Here is a 19087-nt window from a genome sequence, read left to right on the forward strand (position 1 = left end):
TAACCTTAGAAAAAAGTAGAATAGAAAGGTGATTAGGGATCTACCTTTGAAAAAGACTGCATTTAATTGATGCCACAACTGAGTATTATCTAACCATCAATAAGAGTAATTCCCATGCTATTTCCATAGTCAAGATTATGGAAAAAAGAAGAAAGTCTCCCATATTTAATAAACAGAGCCAGTATAACTTAATACCCATCCCCAGTAAAAACTCTAAGTAAAAAGTATTGTCCTTAATAGTGAAACACTAAAATCACAATATTGAAATAAAAATTTAGACAGAAATGCCTGCTGTTACCCTTGTTTATCATATCTTGGAAGTTTTACCAAATGCAGTAAAACAAGAGAATGGATTAGTGTGATTATCTGAAAAATTATAAAGCTGTCTATCGTTTTTGCTGATATGATTGTATTATCAAAAACTTCAAGACGAGTAAAAAAAAAAAAAACTAGTAAAAAGACAACACTGGGGCCTGGTGATCTAGTGCTTAAGAATTGCCTGCCAATGCGGGAGACACAAGTTTGATCCCTGGTCAGGGAAGAGCCCGCATGCCGTGGAGCAACCAAGCCCATGCACTGCAACTGCGGAGCCTGTGCTTGAGAGTCCACGAGCTGCAACCACCGAGGACCACGTGCCTAGAGCCCTTACTCCACAACAAGAGAAGCCACGCAATTCGAGGCCCGCCCTCCTCCCCGCCCTCACTGCAAATGAGCGGGAGGCCACTTGCAGCAACGAAGACCCAGGGCAGCCAAAAACAAAGACGTAAACCAAGTAGATATGTATGTATTTATATATATACATATATAGTGTGTATATATAAACACAATACAATTAGGAGAGTTGACTGGATACAAGATAAAATAATGAAAACAAATTGCTTTTTACCTCAGTTCAGTTCAGTCAGTCATGTCTGACTCTTTGTGATCCCATGGACTGCAGCACACCAGGCTTCCCTGCCCTTCCCCATCTCCCAGAGCTTGCCCAAACACATGTCCATTGAGTCGGTGATGCCATCCAATCATCTCATCCTCTGTCGTCCCCTTCTCCTCCTGCCCTCAATCTTTCCCAGCATCAGGGTCTTTCCCAAAGAGTCAGCTCTTCTCATCAGGTGGCCAAAGTATTGGAGCTTCAGCTTCAGCATCAGTCTTTCCAATGAATATTCAGGGTTGATTCCCATTAGAATTGACTGGTTTGATCTCCCCGGCAGTCCAAGGGACTCTCAAAAGTCTTTTCTAACACTGCAGTTCAAAAGCATCAGTTCTTCCGTGATCAGCCTTCTTTATGGTCCAACTCTCACATCCATATATGACTACTGGAAAAAACCATAGCTTGACTATATAGACCTTTGTTGGCAAAATAATGTCTCTGCTTTTTAATATGCTTTTTTCTTACTCTAGCAATAAACTCAGCTTAAATTGAAAATGGGGAAATATGCAATTTATAGTTATAAAATAATCAAATTCTTAGAATAACAACAACTATAGTCAGCATCATAATTCCATGCACTCTTCTAAGCAATCCTCACAACACCCTCTTGAGATAGATTACTACTGCCAATCTTGATTTGCAGAAAGGAACACTGAGGAATGGGGAGATTAAGTGATTTACCCTGTATCACTAGCTAGTAATGCATTAAGAGTTGAAATTTGAATTCTAGTAGCTGGCACTGAGATAACCCTTGTAACCACTATAATACTGTATGTTAATTTTAAAAATTGACATATAACATTATATTAGTTTCAGATATATAACATGATTTGATATTTGTATATATTGTGAAATGATCACCACAGTACCTCTAGTCAACATCCATCACTGCACAGAGTTGTTTTTTTTTTCTTGTGATGAAAACTTTTAAGATCTACTTAGAAAAACAAAAAAACAAAACAAAACAAAAAAAAAGATCTACTTACTCTCTTAATAGGAACCTACCATATAGTACTAGGGACTCTACTCAGTACTCTGTAATGGCCTATAGGGGAATAGAATCTAAAAAAGAGTGGGTATATGCATATATATAACTGATTTACTTTGCTGGACAGCAGAAGCTAACACAACGTTGTAAATCAACTATACTCCAAAAAAATTAACTGTAAAAAACCTTAGTAACTTTTAAATATACAAAAGAGTATCCCTGGTGTCTCAGACGGTAAGAATCTGTCTGCAATGCAGGAGGCCCAGGTTTGGTCCCTGGGTTGAGAAGATCCCCTGGAGAAGGGAATGGCTATCCACTCAAGTATTCTTGCCTGGAGAATCCCACGGACAGAGGAACCTGGCAGGCTGCAGGCCGTGGGGATGAAAAGAGTCTGCCGTGACTGAGCCACTGACACTTTCACTTTCACAATATTATTAACTACAGTCATCATGCTGTACCTTACATTCCCAGGACTTCTTTTTAAAGTCTTTATTCAATTTGTTACAATACTGCTTCTGCCTTATGTTTTGGTTTTTTGGCCGCTAGGCGTGTGGGATCTTAGCTCCCTGACCAGGGATTGAACCCTCCCCTCCTGCATTGAAAGACAAAGTCTTAACCACTGGACCACCAGGGAAATCCCTAATTTTTAAATTTTTTTAATTGACTGGAAGTTTTATAGTGTGTAAATTTAGTCAAGAATTGACTTCATACACACTCATATGAAGTTATACAATATAAGATGCAAAGTGAGAGTGGGACAGACAGAAAATCAGCCCTCTCCCAGGGAGTGAGAGTGCTGAGTCCTAACCACTAGACAACCAGGGAACTGTCAACCATCTCCTTGGAAGGGAAGATAAAGTATCAGAAGAAGGGACTTCCCCAGTGGCCCAGTGGTTAAGAATCCTCCTTCCAATGCAGGGGAAGTGGGTTCCATCCCTGACTGTGGAAACTGAGATCCCACATGCCACCGGGGCAACAAAAAAAGTTCCTCATGACTCAACCAAGATCTCACGTGCCGCAACTGAGACCTGATGCAGCTGAATAAAGAAAGAAATAAACGTTTTTTAAAAACCAGAAAAAGTCAATTGTCCCCAAATGGTATACTAAAGTATACCGTTAGTTAATATAGTACTGATTTGTATCTCAAAGAACAGTCAAGGACAAACATCTTTTTAAAAAGAAATAGATTTGTCTTCCCAAATAGATCAGAACATGTGCTAAGACTAGTTAATCAAATCAATAAGTAGAAGGGAATCAATAAGTAAATAGGAATCAAAAATTAGGTATTTATGTACATCAGAACATGGCAATTCAGTTCATTGGAGAAAGTAAGGATGACATAAGAGACAGCCCTGGAACAGGTGGCTGTCCTTACTGAGAGCCAATGCCCAGCTGGGACTGCGTACCTGCTGGGCTTTTGTTCCAAAGCGGTGGTGCCTCGTGGGGGAGAACACAGCTTCTCTTGCAGGACACTCACAGCATCAAAACTGAGGTGCTGAGACACTGACTTGGGTTGCAGGCTGTCCCTGTGGGTTCTGGTCTATCCTTTCTCCCCTACTTTTCATCCACCTGCTTCCCAGTTGCCTGCCCTGCAGACCCCACACTCCAGCATCAGAAGCAGAGATAACAGCCTTCCATAGACTGTCTAGCTCTTAGAGTTAGTTGCTCAGTTGTTTCTGACTCTTTGCGACCCCATGGACCATATAGCCTGCGAGGTGCCTCTGTCCTTGGGATTTCCCAGGCATGCATACTGGAATGGGTTGCTATTTCCTTATCGAGTAAGGGCAATTTCCTATAGGGCTTCCCTTGTGGCTCAGCTGGTAAAGAATCCACCTGCAATGCAGGAGCCTTGGGTTTGATCCCGGGTTGGGAAGATCCCCCGGAGAAGGGAAAGGCTACCCACTCTAGTATTCTGGCCTGGAGAATTCCATGGACTATATAGTTGATGGGGTCTCAGAGAGCTGGACACAACTGAGAGACTTGCACTTTCACGTTCCTGTAACAAATCAATTTTCTTTTTTTTGGACACAGAGCAAGCTTTATTCAGTGGCCAGAGAATGGAGAAGCAGTAACTAAGTTCACAGATCAACTTCTCATCCACATGGGGAAAGGCATTTAAATTTAAAGGGTAAAGATAAAGGCAGGAGTTGTTGTTTAGTTACTAAGCTGTGTTGAACTCTTTTGCAACCCCATGCGCTGTAGCCCGCCAGGCTCCCCTGTCCATGGGAATTCTCAGGCAAGAATGCTGGAGAGGGTTGCCATTTCCTTTTCCATGTAACAAATCTCTTAATTGAAAAAAAATTATGTGCGTATATGTATGTGATAGTCACTCACCTGTGTCCGACTCTTTGTGACCCCATGGACTGTAGCCCAGGCTCCCCTATCCATGGAATTCTCTAGGCAAGAATACTGGAGTGGGTTGCCATTTTCTTCTCCAGGGGATCTTCACAACTCAGAGACCGAACCCATGTCTCCCGCATTGTAGGCAGATTCTTTACCATATATATATGTATGCATGTATACGCATACCCTAATGGTCTGCTTGTCTGTGCCATTGTTTATTGAGATATAATTGACATACAGCATTATATAAGTGTAAGATGTATAATGTGTTGATGTGATACATTTATATATTGCATTATGGTTACCACCATAGTTAGCTAACACCTCTATTATGTCACATAGTTAACATTTCTTTTATGTGGTCAGAACAGTTTGAGCTTTGACTGATATACTAGATGAAAGATATATAAGCTTTCACTGTATTATTCTTTCAACTTTCCTTTAGGCCTCAAATTTTCAAAATAAAATTCTCAGGGGGAGGGAAATACAAAGGATCTTACATTAATAGAAGAGTAAATTCAACTGGTTAGCAAACTTGAAATATGTTCAGGTTTGTTAGGAGTCAGGGACATGCAATTTAATAAGGAGGTACCACTTAATGTCCACTCGGGAAATTTCCCCAGTGGAAAACTGGGGCTCACAGTTCCCGGAGGACTCTGAAAGCCAGGGTAGACCATGTGCCCCCAGAGTTAGCCCCCAAGGGTGAGCTGCTGGGATGTATACCAGTTCCCACCAGTCATCAGTTAAGAGCTGATCTGGCAGGAGGCACTGATTTCCAGCAGCTTCTCACTGCCTGCCAATAAAAAGCTGCAAAGATCCTGGCAGTTGGAAGAAATGCACCCAGTGGGAAGGCCCGAGGGCCAGGGATGTCTGAGGCTCTGTGTGCCTGCCCCTGCATCGCTCAGGTCCATTCACGCCCCTCCTGAGGTCACACTGTGACCACGTCTCCAAGGTCACAGCTTCTCACAAGCGGAAGAGGAGATGGGGCTTCTTTGGTGGTCCAGTGGCCAAGACTTCATGCTCGGCATGTAGGGGGCCAGGGTTTGATCCCTGGTCAGGGAACTAGATCCTGTCCACCACAGCTAAGCCCTGAGCAGACAATGACATTTTTTTTTTTTTTTTTTTGGTAAGTGGAAAGGTATAAAAAAAGAGGAAGAAAAACTTACTCTAGGAGTGTCAGTGGGACAGTGGGACAAATTACAACGCTGCGGTTGGTGCTAAGGCTGCACTGAGATCCTTTCTCCTGTACGTCCATTCTGGACTCCCCCTTGCTCTCAAGCAGCACTTGAGGGTGGTCTGGATGGCTTGGCCCAGGGGTAACCCAGATTGTCATTTCCAAGGGGGTCTGAGCCGTGGTGGCCATCACTGCCCGCAGTGGATAATGTATCACCGGGCACAGGGCACAGAGCACCAAGGGGTGCCCATGAATCTCCTGGGTGCTGACGCATTCCACCTGCTCCCATTAGGTAGCAGCAGTCCTGTCTAGGTTGGATTACCCAGGGAATAATCACTCAGCTCTAAGTGTGTGAGACAGGAGGAGCCAGGCACAACTGCTAAGCGTGGAGGGCTCCGGGTAGCACATCGTCCCTCTCTCTGCATCCTTTCACCTTCTGCTCCCACTGCTACCTAAGGGCTCATCTCCACATTCTACCATTTAAATTCTTGAAAACTAAATTTTTTTTTTCCTTTTTGGCCATACCACAAGTGTGGCATGTGGGATCTTACATCCCTGACCAGGAATCGAACCCACATCCTCTGCAGTAGAAGCCTGCAGTCTTAACCACTGGACCACCATGGAAGCCCCCCTGAGAGCTAGCGTTTGATAACCTCACATCCTCCCTCATTTCTAGGCCAGTGACCCCAGAGGGGTGGTCTCTGGACTGATCAGCCTTGAATCTGCTGCCACTTGCTTATCTCAGTCAACTGCGGTCAGAGGGGCTGGGGGGAGGGTCACATAACACAACGTTGGGGGTCTAGGGCTGCCTCATCAGGAGGGGTCTGCCCCCCTTAGAAGGGGCTGTAGGTGTGGCCGGCACAGCATTTGGCATCCGTGGTGAAGCAGCTGTAGTCCCACAGGGCAGCCTTCTGTCACCTGCCCTCCTAGTCATACGGCTAATTCTTAGTGAACTTGTAGCTGACTGGGTGCAGTTCCGAAGTTGTAAAATAAGTGAGCTGACTAAGATTCCTTCAAGCTCCAAAATGACTGATAACTGCCTCTTGCCTCAAACATTTATACATAAACTATCATTAAGCCAGGACTGCCTCCAACTGATGCTAACATAAATTTTTTAAGCCCCAAATTTCATTTCTTCAATATATGCTAGCTGTTATTACTTATCTTTATTATATCTCCTTCTGTGGTTGGAGCCATCATTTTGCTCTGCAGCAATGCTTGAATCATGAGTTTGCCTTTTGGTGTATTTGCTTTTCTTTAGAGCTGTGTGCCATCACCGTATATGAATGTGCTTTCTGGGTCGCCATTCAGGACAGAACCAAGCAGAGGCCTAAGGTAGTCACTGGAGACCTACTGGCCCTCTGGCTTCCGTGATCAAAGAGCTGCAAACCCTCTTAATGATGCTGTCAGATGGCCCATGGTCCTCTCTCCTGACTCTGAAGCGATTTAACAGACTTTCAGGGACACTTATGCTAAAATCGACATCTACAATATCTCCAGACAGGATCCCCTTAACTGATGTCAGATATCTAGACAATCCCATAGTTTACAGATAGGAAATTGTGACTTGCCCAAAGGGACACACTGTGGCCCTGCTGGCTTCTTTATCTATACCAAGTTCTTTCCATTACATCATGCTTCCTCCACAGTTCAGGGAACTTATCTCCTGCTACTTGAAAAAATTAGCATGAACTCAGTGGCTTAAAAAAAAAATACCAGTTCCTAATAAATGCTGGAGAAGGTGTGGAGAAAGGGGAAACCTACGCTGTTGGTAGGAATGCAAATTGTACAACCATTATAGAGAACAGCATGGAGACTCCTTACAAAACTAAATATAAAATTACCATATGATCCAGCAATTCCACTCCTGGGCATATATCTGGAGAAAACCATAATTCAAAAAGAGACATGCATCACCTCAATGTTCACTGCATTGATTTACAATAGCCAAGACATAGAAGGAACCTAAATGTCTATTGACAGAGGAGTGGATAAAGATTTGGTACATATATACGATGGAATATAACTCAGCCATAAAAAAGAACAGAACAGTGCTGTCTGCAGCAACATGGATGGGCCCAGAGACTGTCACAGCAAGTGAAGTAAATCAGAGAAAGACAAATATCATAGGATACGACTTATATGTGGAATCAAAAAGAGCTACAAGTGAACTTATTTACAAAACAGAAATAGAATCACAGATGTAGAAAACAAACTTACAGTCACCAGTGGGGAAGGATGAATCGGGAGATTGGGGTTGATATATGCGCCCTACTATATATAAAATGGAAAACTAATCAAGACCTACTGTGTAGCACAGGGAGCTCTGCTCAATACTCTGTAATGATCGATATGGGAAAAGAATCTAAGAAAGAGGGAATATATGTATATGTATAATGATTCACTTTTTGATACACCTGAAACTAAGACAACATGGTTAATCAGCTATCCTCCAGCAAAAATTTAAAAAAAAAAATACAAGTTTCTTATCTTACAGTTCTGACACATCTCACTGGCTTAAAGTCAAGGTGTCAGTGGGCCTGGTTCCTCTCTGGAGGAGAGGTGAGGATCTGTTATTTTGCCTTTCCCAGCTTCTGGAGGCTGCCCGCATTCCTTAGCTTGTGGTCCCCTTCTTCTGCCTGCAGCATCTTATTCATGTCACATCTCTCTGCCCTGTCTTCCAAGGGGCAGGAACTTCCAAGAACCTCTTTCCTCCCATGGCCCTGAAAACTTCTTCCTTTCAAGGACTTATGATTAGATTGACCTTCAGGGTAAAACAGGGTGATCTCCCCATCTAAAGATTCTCAAGTTAGTCACATTAACAGTTTCATCAGGCAAAGTAACCTATGCACGGGTTCTGGGCGTTAAGATTGTGAACACTGGGGCGAGGCCACTTTTCGCCTATCACACCCTGTCCCTAGATCAGAGCCTCCTGGAGTCAGTGGGTTACGCTAATGAAGGTGGACAGAGCCTGACTTTCAGAGTCTTGGGAGACTTCCTTGACTTCCTGATATTAGCTGCACTTCACCAAGCCCTTTTCCACACAGCAAATTCTTTCCCGATGCTCCGAGCTGAGCCCCCGCCTCTTGTCTACCATAGAACCACTCCCTGAAATGAGCATGGAGGATCAGGAGAGGACACAAAATGGGCTCTGGTGTTTGTCCTCTAGGATCTCAGCTGAAATTATGATCCTGGAAAAGCTGAAATGTACAGCACTGGCCTCTCAGCTCTGAGAAGCCCCCAGGCATTCCTGACATTTGAGCAAGTGAGGTGTGGCTCAGACTTTCAGATGTCCTTTCTGATGTCCAGCCTCAAAGATATCACAAAGATACCACGTGACATATTTGGGGAAGGAGACAGACTCTGCTTTTATAACCATCTTCCATATGATGATCTAGGACTGAGGGAATGCAGAGAGTCATAAGGAGATGTGTATCCATCACTAAAAGGGCTAAAGAGGACAGAGACTCAGGCCAGCTGGCCTAAGACATCCAAAGCATTATGAGCGTGAAGCTCATTCAACCCCATTTGGGCACCCTGCCTCCTGAAGCCTCTCCAACAGTCGAATCAGGCAGCATGCCCATTGATTCCTCTTTTGAACACATAGTGGTAGCTTGCTTTTGACATTTTACCTGGCACCCAGGCCCTGTTGCATACGGGTTCTGAAAGCTGGGACATTGTCTCCAATTTACAGAATTCCTGCAAGTGTTCCTGCAAAATGAGTTCCACACCTGCTGTCCCCGCCCGTAAACCCTGTGCCCCACAGATTCAAGTGCCCCGACCGCCCCGCTCACCGCAGCTGCTCGGTACCCTCCCACTCACCCTCACAGGCCCCCAGGGCCCAGGAAGTCACAACATGCGCGCTGTGGCTGTCTGGGGAGGCCCTGACCCTGTTCCTCCCCAGCGGAGGGGGCTGGGTTGTTGGAAACTTTAGTCAAGCAGGGACAGTTAACAGCTGCTGGGAAACACCTTAGGAAACCATGCGCTTTACAAGAAGGAAACACTTATAGAATCTGTCCCCATGACCTTTAGGGACTTCTGAAGACGGCCAGTCGTTTCCCACCCTGGGAAAAAACCACAGCCTCCTCCGGGCTTCACCCCGCAACAGGCTCGAGCAGAGATGGTCACCCCGTACAGACACCCCGACAGCCTGCAGAGGCCCGGGGATGCATGTGCGTGCCTACACACTCACCGCCTGCGAGTCACAGGCCTGCACACTCACACCCCCGTGGACGTCTGCCTCTCCCCCGACACGTTTCCCAGGTGACGAATCTATTCCTCTGTGTCAGTGGCACTTTTTCTGGGGCAAACGGGTGTCACCATCGGGCACAGCTCCCATCAGACCCACAGGCGCATCTCAGCGCCCCTCCACACACCACTAACCATACACTACAAGCTGCTAGCGTGTGTCGAGGACCGCTTTCCCCTTCCTTTTTCCTCCTCACAGCTGCGGTGATGGGGGAGGGGGTTCTGAGGGGGCGGATGTCACCCACTTGGGGTGGGTTTTTCCCAATTCTGTACCTCTTCTGTCCCAGCTTCTTCTCACCCGCCAAGTAGGCCCTTTTGAGGGGGGTCACATCCTGGTAAAAGAACTTTAGGGAGCACTTCTGCTCAGCAACCCCACCCCCCATTTCCTGTCCTCCATCTGCCAGGCCTCCCGGTCCCTGGTCTTCCCCCACAACTGCCCCCCTTTTTTACTGGGGCTGTGTGTAAAACAACAGTATAGGGACTTCTTTTTTTGACCATGTCACGTGGCTTGTGGGGTCTAAGTTCCCTATCCAGGGACTGAAATGGGGCCCTTGGCAGTGAGAATATGGAGTTCTAACCACTTCTGTGGATGCTAAGTCACCTCAGTCATGTCCTCTTTGTGATCCCATGGACTGTAGCCCACCGGGCTCCTCTGTCCATGGGATTCTCCAGGCAAGAACACTGGAGTGGGTTGCCGTTTCCTTCTCCAGGGGATCGTTCCGACTCGGGAATCGAACCTGAGTCTCTTACGTCTCCTGCATTGGCAGGTGAGTTCTTTACCACTAACACCATCTGGGAAGCCTCCTCAACCACTGGCCCACCGGGAAATTCCTGCAGGGATTTTTAAAGGAAGAATTTTACTAGGAAAGTAAGAGAGATACCAGTACCCAACTAAGAAGATAATAAAATCTTGGTTGGTCCAAAGTCTTCCCGCTCAGAACCCAGCCATTCTCCCTCTGAGAAGCTGCAGTCCATCTTCATTCCTATGCAAGTTCTTTGTTCGTCTGTTCCTTGACCCCCAACAAGATTCGTGAACAGTCAGTGGTGTGGGCACACACACGGGGGTGTCCCTTGCTCTCACCCCCAGCCCTGCCTGTCCCAGAGCTTCTGCCTCCTGGACTCAGCTTGTTCTGTCTAGCTGATATCAGAACACAGGGGTCGCATAGGCTGCCAGGCAGGATGGGATGAGGAAGGGGCTGATGGGCCACAAGGGTGACCTGTAGGGCACCAAAGGTGGTGAAAGACTGTGGAGAAAGACTGTGGAGTAAGAGCCTGGGGGTGTTTACACAGGAGACGCAGTTTGGTCCCAGGTCCTCTGCATCCTCCACAGGGCTGCCACACCTCCAGGAAGGGCTTGGAGTGAAGATTTCCCCAAGTGTGGGATTCCTGGCAGCTCTGTAGGACGACAGCAGAAAGGGAGCCAGGCCCACCCTGAAAGCCCCCAAACTAATGGAGAGAAAATGCCCACCAAGTAAGGGAACCCCATTCTGGGAACTCAGTGAAAGTGAAAGTTGCTCAGTCGTGTCTGACTCTTTGTGACCCCATGGACTATACAGTCCATGGAATTCTCCAGGCCAGAATACTGAAGTAGGTAGCCTTTCCCTTCCCAATGCAGGGATCAAACCCAGGTCTTCCTCATTGCAAGCGGATTTTTTCCAGCTGAACCACGAGGGAAGCCCAAGAATACTGAAGTGGGTAACCTATCCCTTCGCCAGCAGATCTTCCCAACCCTGGAATTGAACTGGGGTCTCCTGCAGGAACTCAGATATGCTGGGAATCCCAGGATGAAGGAGAGCTAGGGTTCCAGACCAGGAGCCCCCAATCTGATGGGAGGGTGGAGCCCCACCCTGGAGCAGTGATTAGGAGACCCTCTGTGGTCAGTTGACCACAAAAGAGCTCCGACTGCACGTAGAAAGCCCAGGGACTGGGCAGCCAGGAAAGGAGTGTGGGGCAAATCAAGTGACCAGGGTGCGTTGTTGGAGCCCAGCACTGTCAAGGCGGGTCTGGGATGCAAGAAGGAGGGGCACGGCAAGATGCAAGGCCAGGCCTGAGTACCGGCTCTCTGACCCCCCCACTCCGACCCGTGCTCTGGGTCTCAGTCTCCCCTCCCCTGCCCCTCTGCCCAGGGCTCAGGGATGCCATTTGCTTCACTGAGCCCATCTGTCTGACACGGGTTCACATCTTCCTCTTTTGTGACTGGAAGTCACAGGGCAAGGCGTGAAGCCGTCAGTCACAGAGGCAACACAGAGCCTCACCGTTTGAAGGGGTCGAGGGGACGGGGCAGAGGGGAGAGCAGCCCCGGGCTCCTCCGGACGAGGAGGGGGACCAGTGGGAGCAGAGGTGCCCGGGACCATGGCTGAGGCCATCACCTATGCAGACCTGCGGTTTGTGAAGGCTCCCCTGAAGAAGAGCAACTCCAGGCGGCTAGGACACGGTAAGGATGGCTGCAGCGGCTCCTTGATTCTGCAGCTCCATCCTCCTTTGAGACCCCACTCCCACCCCACAGACCCCCATCCTGACCCCACCTTTCCTCTCCTCTCCAGACCCAGAAACTGATGAAGACGGCGAACTCACCTATGAGAATGTGCCCCCAGGCACAGGAGGACCTTCGAGCTTGGCTTCCTCTGGATTAGCAGGTCTGGGGAGCCTGGGGGATGCGTGTTTGTGAGGGGCTGTGTTTTGAGTTGGGGGAGTCCATAGCATTCTTGGGAGGACAGTATCCTTGGAGAAAGGATGGCGGTCCTCAGGAAGAGAATGAGGACCAATCACGGGAACCAAGGAAGAATAAAGCTTCCAGTGGGGAGTGAGGGCTCTATGGAGGGATCAGGGCAGCCCTGTTGGGGTGCAGAGCTCCAGTGGGAAATGGGAGTCCCTAGGGAGAGGGGGGAGAAGAGAGGGAAGGGGGAGGAAGGGAGAGCACTCCTGGGGAGAGGGTTTTGGCAGGCAGATGAGTGGCCCCAGAGGGAAAGATCAAGGGAGACCCTGAAGGGTTATAGAGGGTCCCCGGGGAAAGGCAAGACCCAGGAGGGGCACGGGAGCCCCAGGGGAGATGAGGCGCTCCGGAGAGCGCTAAGCTTGGCCCAGAGCGGGGCTGAAGGCTCCTTAGGACAGACTGGAGTCTCGGCGCGGTGGAGGGGGTAGGGGTGGGAGGAAGCGGGCATTTCCTCGGCTTTCCCACCTTCACAGGAGTCTCCCCCTTCCGCAGGGGCCCAGTCGGAGCAGCCAACAGCTGCCTGGAGCCCCGTGACGTCACCCGCTGCCGGGCGGATTCTCTGGTGTGAGTACCCGGTGCTCCCAGCCCCGCGCACGCCTCCCGCTGCCCAGCTCGTGTTCCACGGCCTTCGCGGGATGCTCTTTCCCGCGAGTCTCCACCCCTACCCCCTCGGTCTATCCATTTTCGTGGGGCTCACTGCACCCCCGCCCCCCGCCCGCTGTCTCCCTAAGGCCATGCAGCCTGCATGCGGTACCTGGTTCTGGGCCTGCTCCTCACCTGCCTGCTCTGCGCGGTGGCTGCCACCTGCTTGGGAGTGCGCTGTGAGTATACTGCCCCTGGTTTCCCACTTGCCCGGAACCGCGTTCTCCCCCACTCTCCCCAACAGCTGCCCTTCCTCAGCAGGGCGGGAGTCACTACCACCACAGCCTCCGCTTTGGGCTGGTTTCTAGCCAGGTCTGTTTTCAGAGCACAGTGACTTCTAGATTGTCCTGACCTAACCCAGTGCCCCCTGAAGCTTTAGGCGGTCAGATCTTATATTCCATTCCAGCCTGTTAGGACAGACTTGCAAGAAGCAGAACAGGGACCGATGCTGAAGCCTCGGGTTACCGGGGCATGGCTGATGATGTCCTGAATCTCTCTTTATGGCCAAACAGATCTGCAGGTGTCTCGGCAGCTCCAGCAAATGAACAGGGTTCTGGAAGTCACCAACAGCAGCTTGAGGCAGCAGCTGAGCCAGAAGATAACCCAGCTGGGGCAGAGGGAGGAGGATTTGCAGGGGTCCAGGAAGAAGCTGGCCCAGAGTCAGGAAACACTACAGGTGGAACAGAAGGCCGGCCAGGCTACCAGAGAACAGTTGCAGGTCTGCCAGTCTGATTGGGAGAAGACGAAAGAGGCCTTGAGAAATAAGGAGACAGAGAGGATGAACTTGGAGCAGAGGCTGAACAGTATGCGGGAAAGACTACAGCCCTTCTTCAAGTGCCCCTCCCCAGGTATCTGCTCTGGGAAAGGGGAGATGGAGGACCTGCCATGAGCGATGGATTGCAGCAAGGGCTCTGTCTATTTGGGCGCCATTGAGTTGTTCAGGAAAGGGGTGGTGAACCAGAGTGCTGGCTGACACGGACATGAGTCGTGCAGCCTTGGCCAGCAGGGGGAAAGATCTAGCGACCTATTGGATTTAGGGTTCGATCCCTGGGTTGGGAAATCCCCTGGAGAAGGGAAAGGCTGCCCACTCCAGTATTCTGGCCTGGAGAATTCCATGGACTGTATAGTCCATGGGGTGGTAAAGAGTCAGACATGACTGAGCGACTTTCACTTTCACCCAGCTGTAAGGTGGGATCCTCTTGGGGAGAAGAGGGTGGCAGCCAGCAATGCAAATGATACAGAGCAGCAAGCTCAGGGCTCATCTGGCTCATCTCAGGGCTCAGGGCATATCAATGTCAAAGATCTGGAAACTCCCTGAATTTGGATGTGAAATTGATTGTTCACGTGTTTTTCTATAGAGAGGACCTATAGCTTTAATTCTTGCTATAGCTGAACTTCCCCCCAAAATTAAGAATTACTGATGGTTGTGGTACAGTCTGGAGTTGGGGCAAGGCAGCTGAGGCTCTCTCAGAGAGCTTGTAGGGCAGTAAACTAGGGTGGAATTGCTCACCCCTTTTGAGAGGAGGAGTGAAGCAGTATGTGGGGGTCAGGGAGGGGGACACACAGAAGGTCTGCCAAAGTAGGCTCAGGTTGAGGGAGGGTCCCCTGCCCAAGAGGACGGGACTGCTTGTGGACTGGTTGTCTAGAGGTTAGGCTCTGTCTAGTTCAGGGGCATCTGGATACTCCCCCAAAGCTTTAAACAAAGAGCTCATGTACAGACACCTGCAGCCCTGGGTTCTTTAACCTTCTCACTCTCTACAAGCCTCACTTTCATGCCAGTACTGCCCACCCCCACTGCCATCCCCCATCCCCACAGCTGAACCTAGACCTCAGCGTCCCACACCACACTTCCGCTGATAGGACGGTTCAGATCTTCGCTCTGACCACGACGGGCCCCCACACTCCTTCAACCTCACAGAGGCCTTCTACCTGCGGGCTCCCCTGTTTCCTCCCTTCTCATCAGCCATCACCTGTCTTCACTTCTTCCTCTACCCATCTTGATTTGGGGGCCTGTCCCATTACTTGAGCCAGCCCACCCACTCCTTGGTTCCAGTGTCCTTCTGGTATATCTGACTAGCAATATCTCAACTCTGGATGAACAGCCGTGGCTGCACCCAGGGGTGACAAGCTGAGCGGTCATCCTGCTTTGGTGCCACAGAACTCTAGTCTCAACCTCTGGTGGGACCCCACACACTGGCTCTCCATACCCCACTACCCTCCCTCTCCCTCTCAGCAGGTGGCTCTACTCTGCCAGAGAGGAATTGCCTCTGTTTTCCACCACCAGTTCATGTATCCATTTGCATTTCTTCCCATCCTCATCTCTTGCAAGGTTAACTGCAACAGCTTGCTGAATGTTTTCTCTAAACATCCCTCCTCCAAATCCACTTTTCATATTGCAGCCAGGGTGATCCTTTAAAAACAAAAATCTGATCATGTCATTCCAGTTAAGATCATGTCAGTTAATTAATTATATCAAAAGTTATGGAATACATACTCTGTGTCCAGCACTGTGCCCAGGCACTTGGGATACAGCCAGAGAAAAAAATGCCTCAATGTAAAACCTTACATTGACTTTCTCTTGCTCATAATCTAAAAATAAAAAATTCTCAATCTGGTCCCCATGGCCCCTACCTACCTTTTAGTGTGCTGCTCATCCCCTCACCCTCATTCATTTGGCCACACCGACTTCTATATCCCTTTAAGTTGCTGTAGGACAGTAACTCAAATGAGTAGCTGAGTGGGGATGAGAAAATACGGCCAGAAGAGAGGGAATTGGAGGGGAAGGAATGATTTTTGGGGAGGTAGGATGGATGGGACAAAGCAGCAGAGAGAGGTGGGTTGGGATCAGGAGCACAGACTGGACTGTGGGATGTTAAAGAAAGAGGGAGGTTTATTTCTGACCAATAGTCAGGAAGAGAGAAAAGAGACTAATTTTGAGATGGAGGGGAGGAAAATGGAGAGAGTTCACATGTCAAGTGTCTGACAACTTCAACAAAGCAGGAAGCAAGGTTGTCAACTTGTGGAAGACCTGGAGGGGAAGCTAGTGGCTAGCAGCTTGAGGGATGAGGAGAAGTTTTGAATATGCGCTGGGGAATGTGTTAGGGAGCTAATGAGGCAATGAGATGAATGGGAGGCCCATTGATCAGTTGTTTACTGGGGACCCAGGTAAGGTTAACCAAAATGGGGGGTAGACTGCAATTGTTCAGAAATTGGGGATAGTACCACCAACCCTTTTCAAATAAGCCTCCCAGAATTGAAAAAGAAAAATTGATTGGTTGCTTTTTGGCTGTGCTGGGTCTATGTTGCTGTGTGGGCTTGCTCTAGTTGCAGAGACCGGGCTACTCTTCATTGTGGTGCATAAGCTTCTCTTTGCAGTGTCTTCTCTTGTTGCAGGGCATGGGCTCTGGGCATGCTCAGGCTTCAGTAGTTGCAGCACGCGGGCTCAGTAGTTGTGGGCTCTAGGGCACGGGCTTAGTTGCTCTGTGGCATGCAGAATCTTCCCAGACCAGGGATTGAACCTGTGTCCCCTGCACTGGCAGGCAGATTCTTATCCACTGTGCCACCAGGGGAATCCAAACCTTCTAGGTTTTAAGGAGTAAAACTGTTGAATGTTAAAGGCTTTCACTAAGAATGCACAGGTATGGCATTTCCAGGGTAGTCGAAGAAAAAGTGACTGCAAAGTTTAAGGACCAGAAGTCAGTGAAGGACTGAGGTTCCACTCCGGGGACTATTGTTAGCAACCAGACTGCTGAGTGTTGAGATCCCTCTCCTGGGTCTGGGCGGTGCAGTGCTGTCACGCTCTTTCTGATTTTTAGATTCCTGCTGTCCCTTGGGATGGATACAGAATGAGAGGAGTTGCTTTTACATCTCAGTTACTAAGAGATCTTGGTCGGAAAGCCAAAGCCATTGTAAATCTCTGTCCTCTGATTTGGCCAAAATCAGCGACAGTTCTCAATCAAATACAGTAAGCGAATCCCTATTCAAAGACTGTGGTGGGTACTGATGGGTAAAGGGACATATGTCATCGAGTCAAGGACGGCAGTGCACCCAGGGCGTTGCATCCCTTTTCTGTGCAGCCTCTCAGCACGGGGCTCCAGGTGGCCCTAGCTACTGATGAGGGCTGGCATGGGAGTTGAAACTTACAAGCCACCTTTACTTTAACCTGTTTTGCATCTCAGCTTTTTGGTCAGTTCTGGGCTGCTCAACAGGTTCTTTGACTTTCATGGTCTCCCAGGCAGACAGGTTCCATACATGGTGCGCTGGATTGTAGGGAATGGCTCCTTGTGACAAGAACCGTCCACAGAATGACTCTTCACAGGCTGGCGGAAATTCTTACCCAGCATGTGCGTGTGGGTATGCATGCATGCACGTGTAATGAGGGGTCAGCTTGTATCTGCAGGGTGGCACTTGAAGGGGGCGGGGATGGTCGATGAGGTGATGTCATGCACCAAGGTTGGGTACAGTCCTCTTGCTGAAGCTCATAGCCTCTCTAGTATTTCCTTCCCCTCCTCTTGACACCCCCTCTCTCCCCGTTCCAGTATTTCTCATCACTCCTCACGCACTTCTGGTCTCTTATTAATCTCCCTTCAGATTTCTCAGACTTATATCAGAAACTTACGGAAGGTGGTGCCACAAGGCGGTTCAACTGAATACTGGGTTGACCCCAGAAATCGGTTCTGGCAGCCTGATCATACAAAAAACCGTTGGTAAGTTTGTTAGGACTTTGGGGCAACAAAAATCCTTTATAATCTCTTCATAAAGACATGGTAATGTACTCTCCCGCCAGGTCATCCTCTTAAAACCTTTGATGTTATAATCACCCATGTGTCCATTTCTTCTATTTGATTAATAACTCTTAGGGCAGGCATGTTCTGTATTCTGTCCCCAGTACCCAGCAGTCCCTGGCACATGCTTTACTTAAAAAAGAAAAAAAAGACTAGTTTGGGACCTATGTCATCTCTCTCTCAGAGGGATAAGTTGAGGATTTAATTAGGGGTCACAGCTGATAAAGAACCTCGGGTCTTCTAACTTTACAGCTGACAAGGCTGCCCAAACTGAAGTTGTACTTTTTCAGTCAAGGCCACTTGGGGCACCAGAGTTGCCCCAGAGAAGTGAGAAAGGAAGTAACTGGGGTAACTTAGAGGACCAACCCCAGGGACACTGAAGCAGGGTAGTTACCTAACTGAAGTTTCCATCTTTGAAAACTTGGGCACTTTCCCCCTCCCTTGGTCCTATAGCCTCTCTGGGTCAGAGTCCAGACAGCTGGCCCTGAACCCTCTCTCACACACAGCAGGCAGGGCGGGTTAGGACGTGGGTTAGGTTTGTGCGGGGCGAGAGGAGGGAGGATGGGATAGGAGGGCCAGAGCTTAACCCTGTGCTACTTCACTACCCTTTAGGTATCCCAGTCGGACATGTCCCAAGCTAGAAATCAAGTGGATGACTCAAGACCTAAAGACAGAGGCGTGTCAGTTACCTCTTCCCTCCATCTGTGAGATGTCAGCTTTCAGGTCTCCAGACGGGGACCACTCTTGGCACTGAGCTGGGTAAGTGTGGGGGATGGGACTGAGGCATGGAGCCTGGGGCAGAGGGTCTCACACAGAGGACAGGGGGAAACTTGTTCCTGGCGGCGGCAGCCATGTCACAGCCTCCAGGGGCTTGGTCTGCTTATGGAAGGGAGAGTTGGGCAGGGGAGGCCTGGAACTGAAGGGAGGCTGGCGATGTGGCTGTCCAGGTTGCTGGGGAGGAGGTGGGGTGAGCTGGATGAGCATTCTCAGTGGCAGTCAACCGTGGAGCTCACTGATGCTTTAATCCTCCAGGTACTCAACAACAGGAGCCGGTGCCCTTCAGCCCTAACCTGTAGCCTGTGGGTCCTAAGAGCTGCCTTCCTCCAGTGTGTCTTCACTCTGCCCAGACAGGGCAGACCCAGGCCCAGCATTTCTAGGCAAGCCTGCTGGAGATCCTGTCCTAGAAACTGGACTGTTCCCAGGGAACAGGGAAGAAGCGTCTAGAAGAGATTTCACCTCCCAACTCCAAAACCTCTCACAGTAGAAT

The 19087-nt window shown here is 49.0% G+C and overlaps 1 protein-coding gene across 1 annotated transcript; it reads left to right on the plus strand.

The window, feature by feature from the left end:
- The first annotated feature begins 11896 nt into the window (after window positions 1-11896).
- Window positions 11897-18993, plus strand: CD72 (CD72 molecule). The gene is made up of 9 exons (XM_043486983.1): window positions 11897-12115; window positions 12225-12317; window positions 12887-12958; window positions 13126-13215; window positions 13549-13884; window positions 16852-17000; window positions 17627-17742; window positions 18433-18579; window positions 18853-18993. The coding sequence occupies exons 1-8, from the start codon at window positions 12034-12036 to the stop codon at window positions 18572-18574; spliced, it is 1080 nt and encodes a 359-aa protein (XP_043342918.1). The 5' UTR covers window positions 11897-12033; the 3' UTR covers window positions 18575-18579; window positions 18853-18993.
- Window positions 18994-19087: the final 94 nt, after the last annotated feature.

Source organism: Cervus canadensis, chromosome 14 (genome assembly GCF_019320065.1).
Source record: "Cervus canadensis isolate Bull #8, Minnesota chromosome 14, ASM1932006v1, whole genome shotgun sequence".
Taxonomy (NCBI): Eukaryota; Metazoa; Chordata; class Mammalia; order Artiodactyla; family Cervidae; genus Cervus; species Cervus canadensis.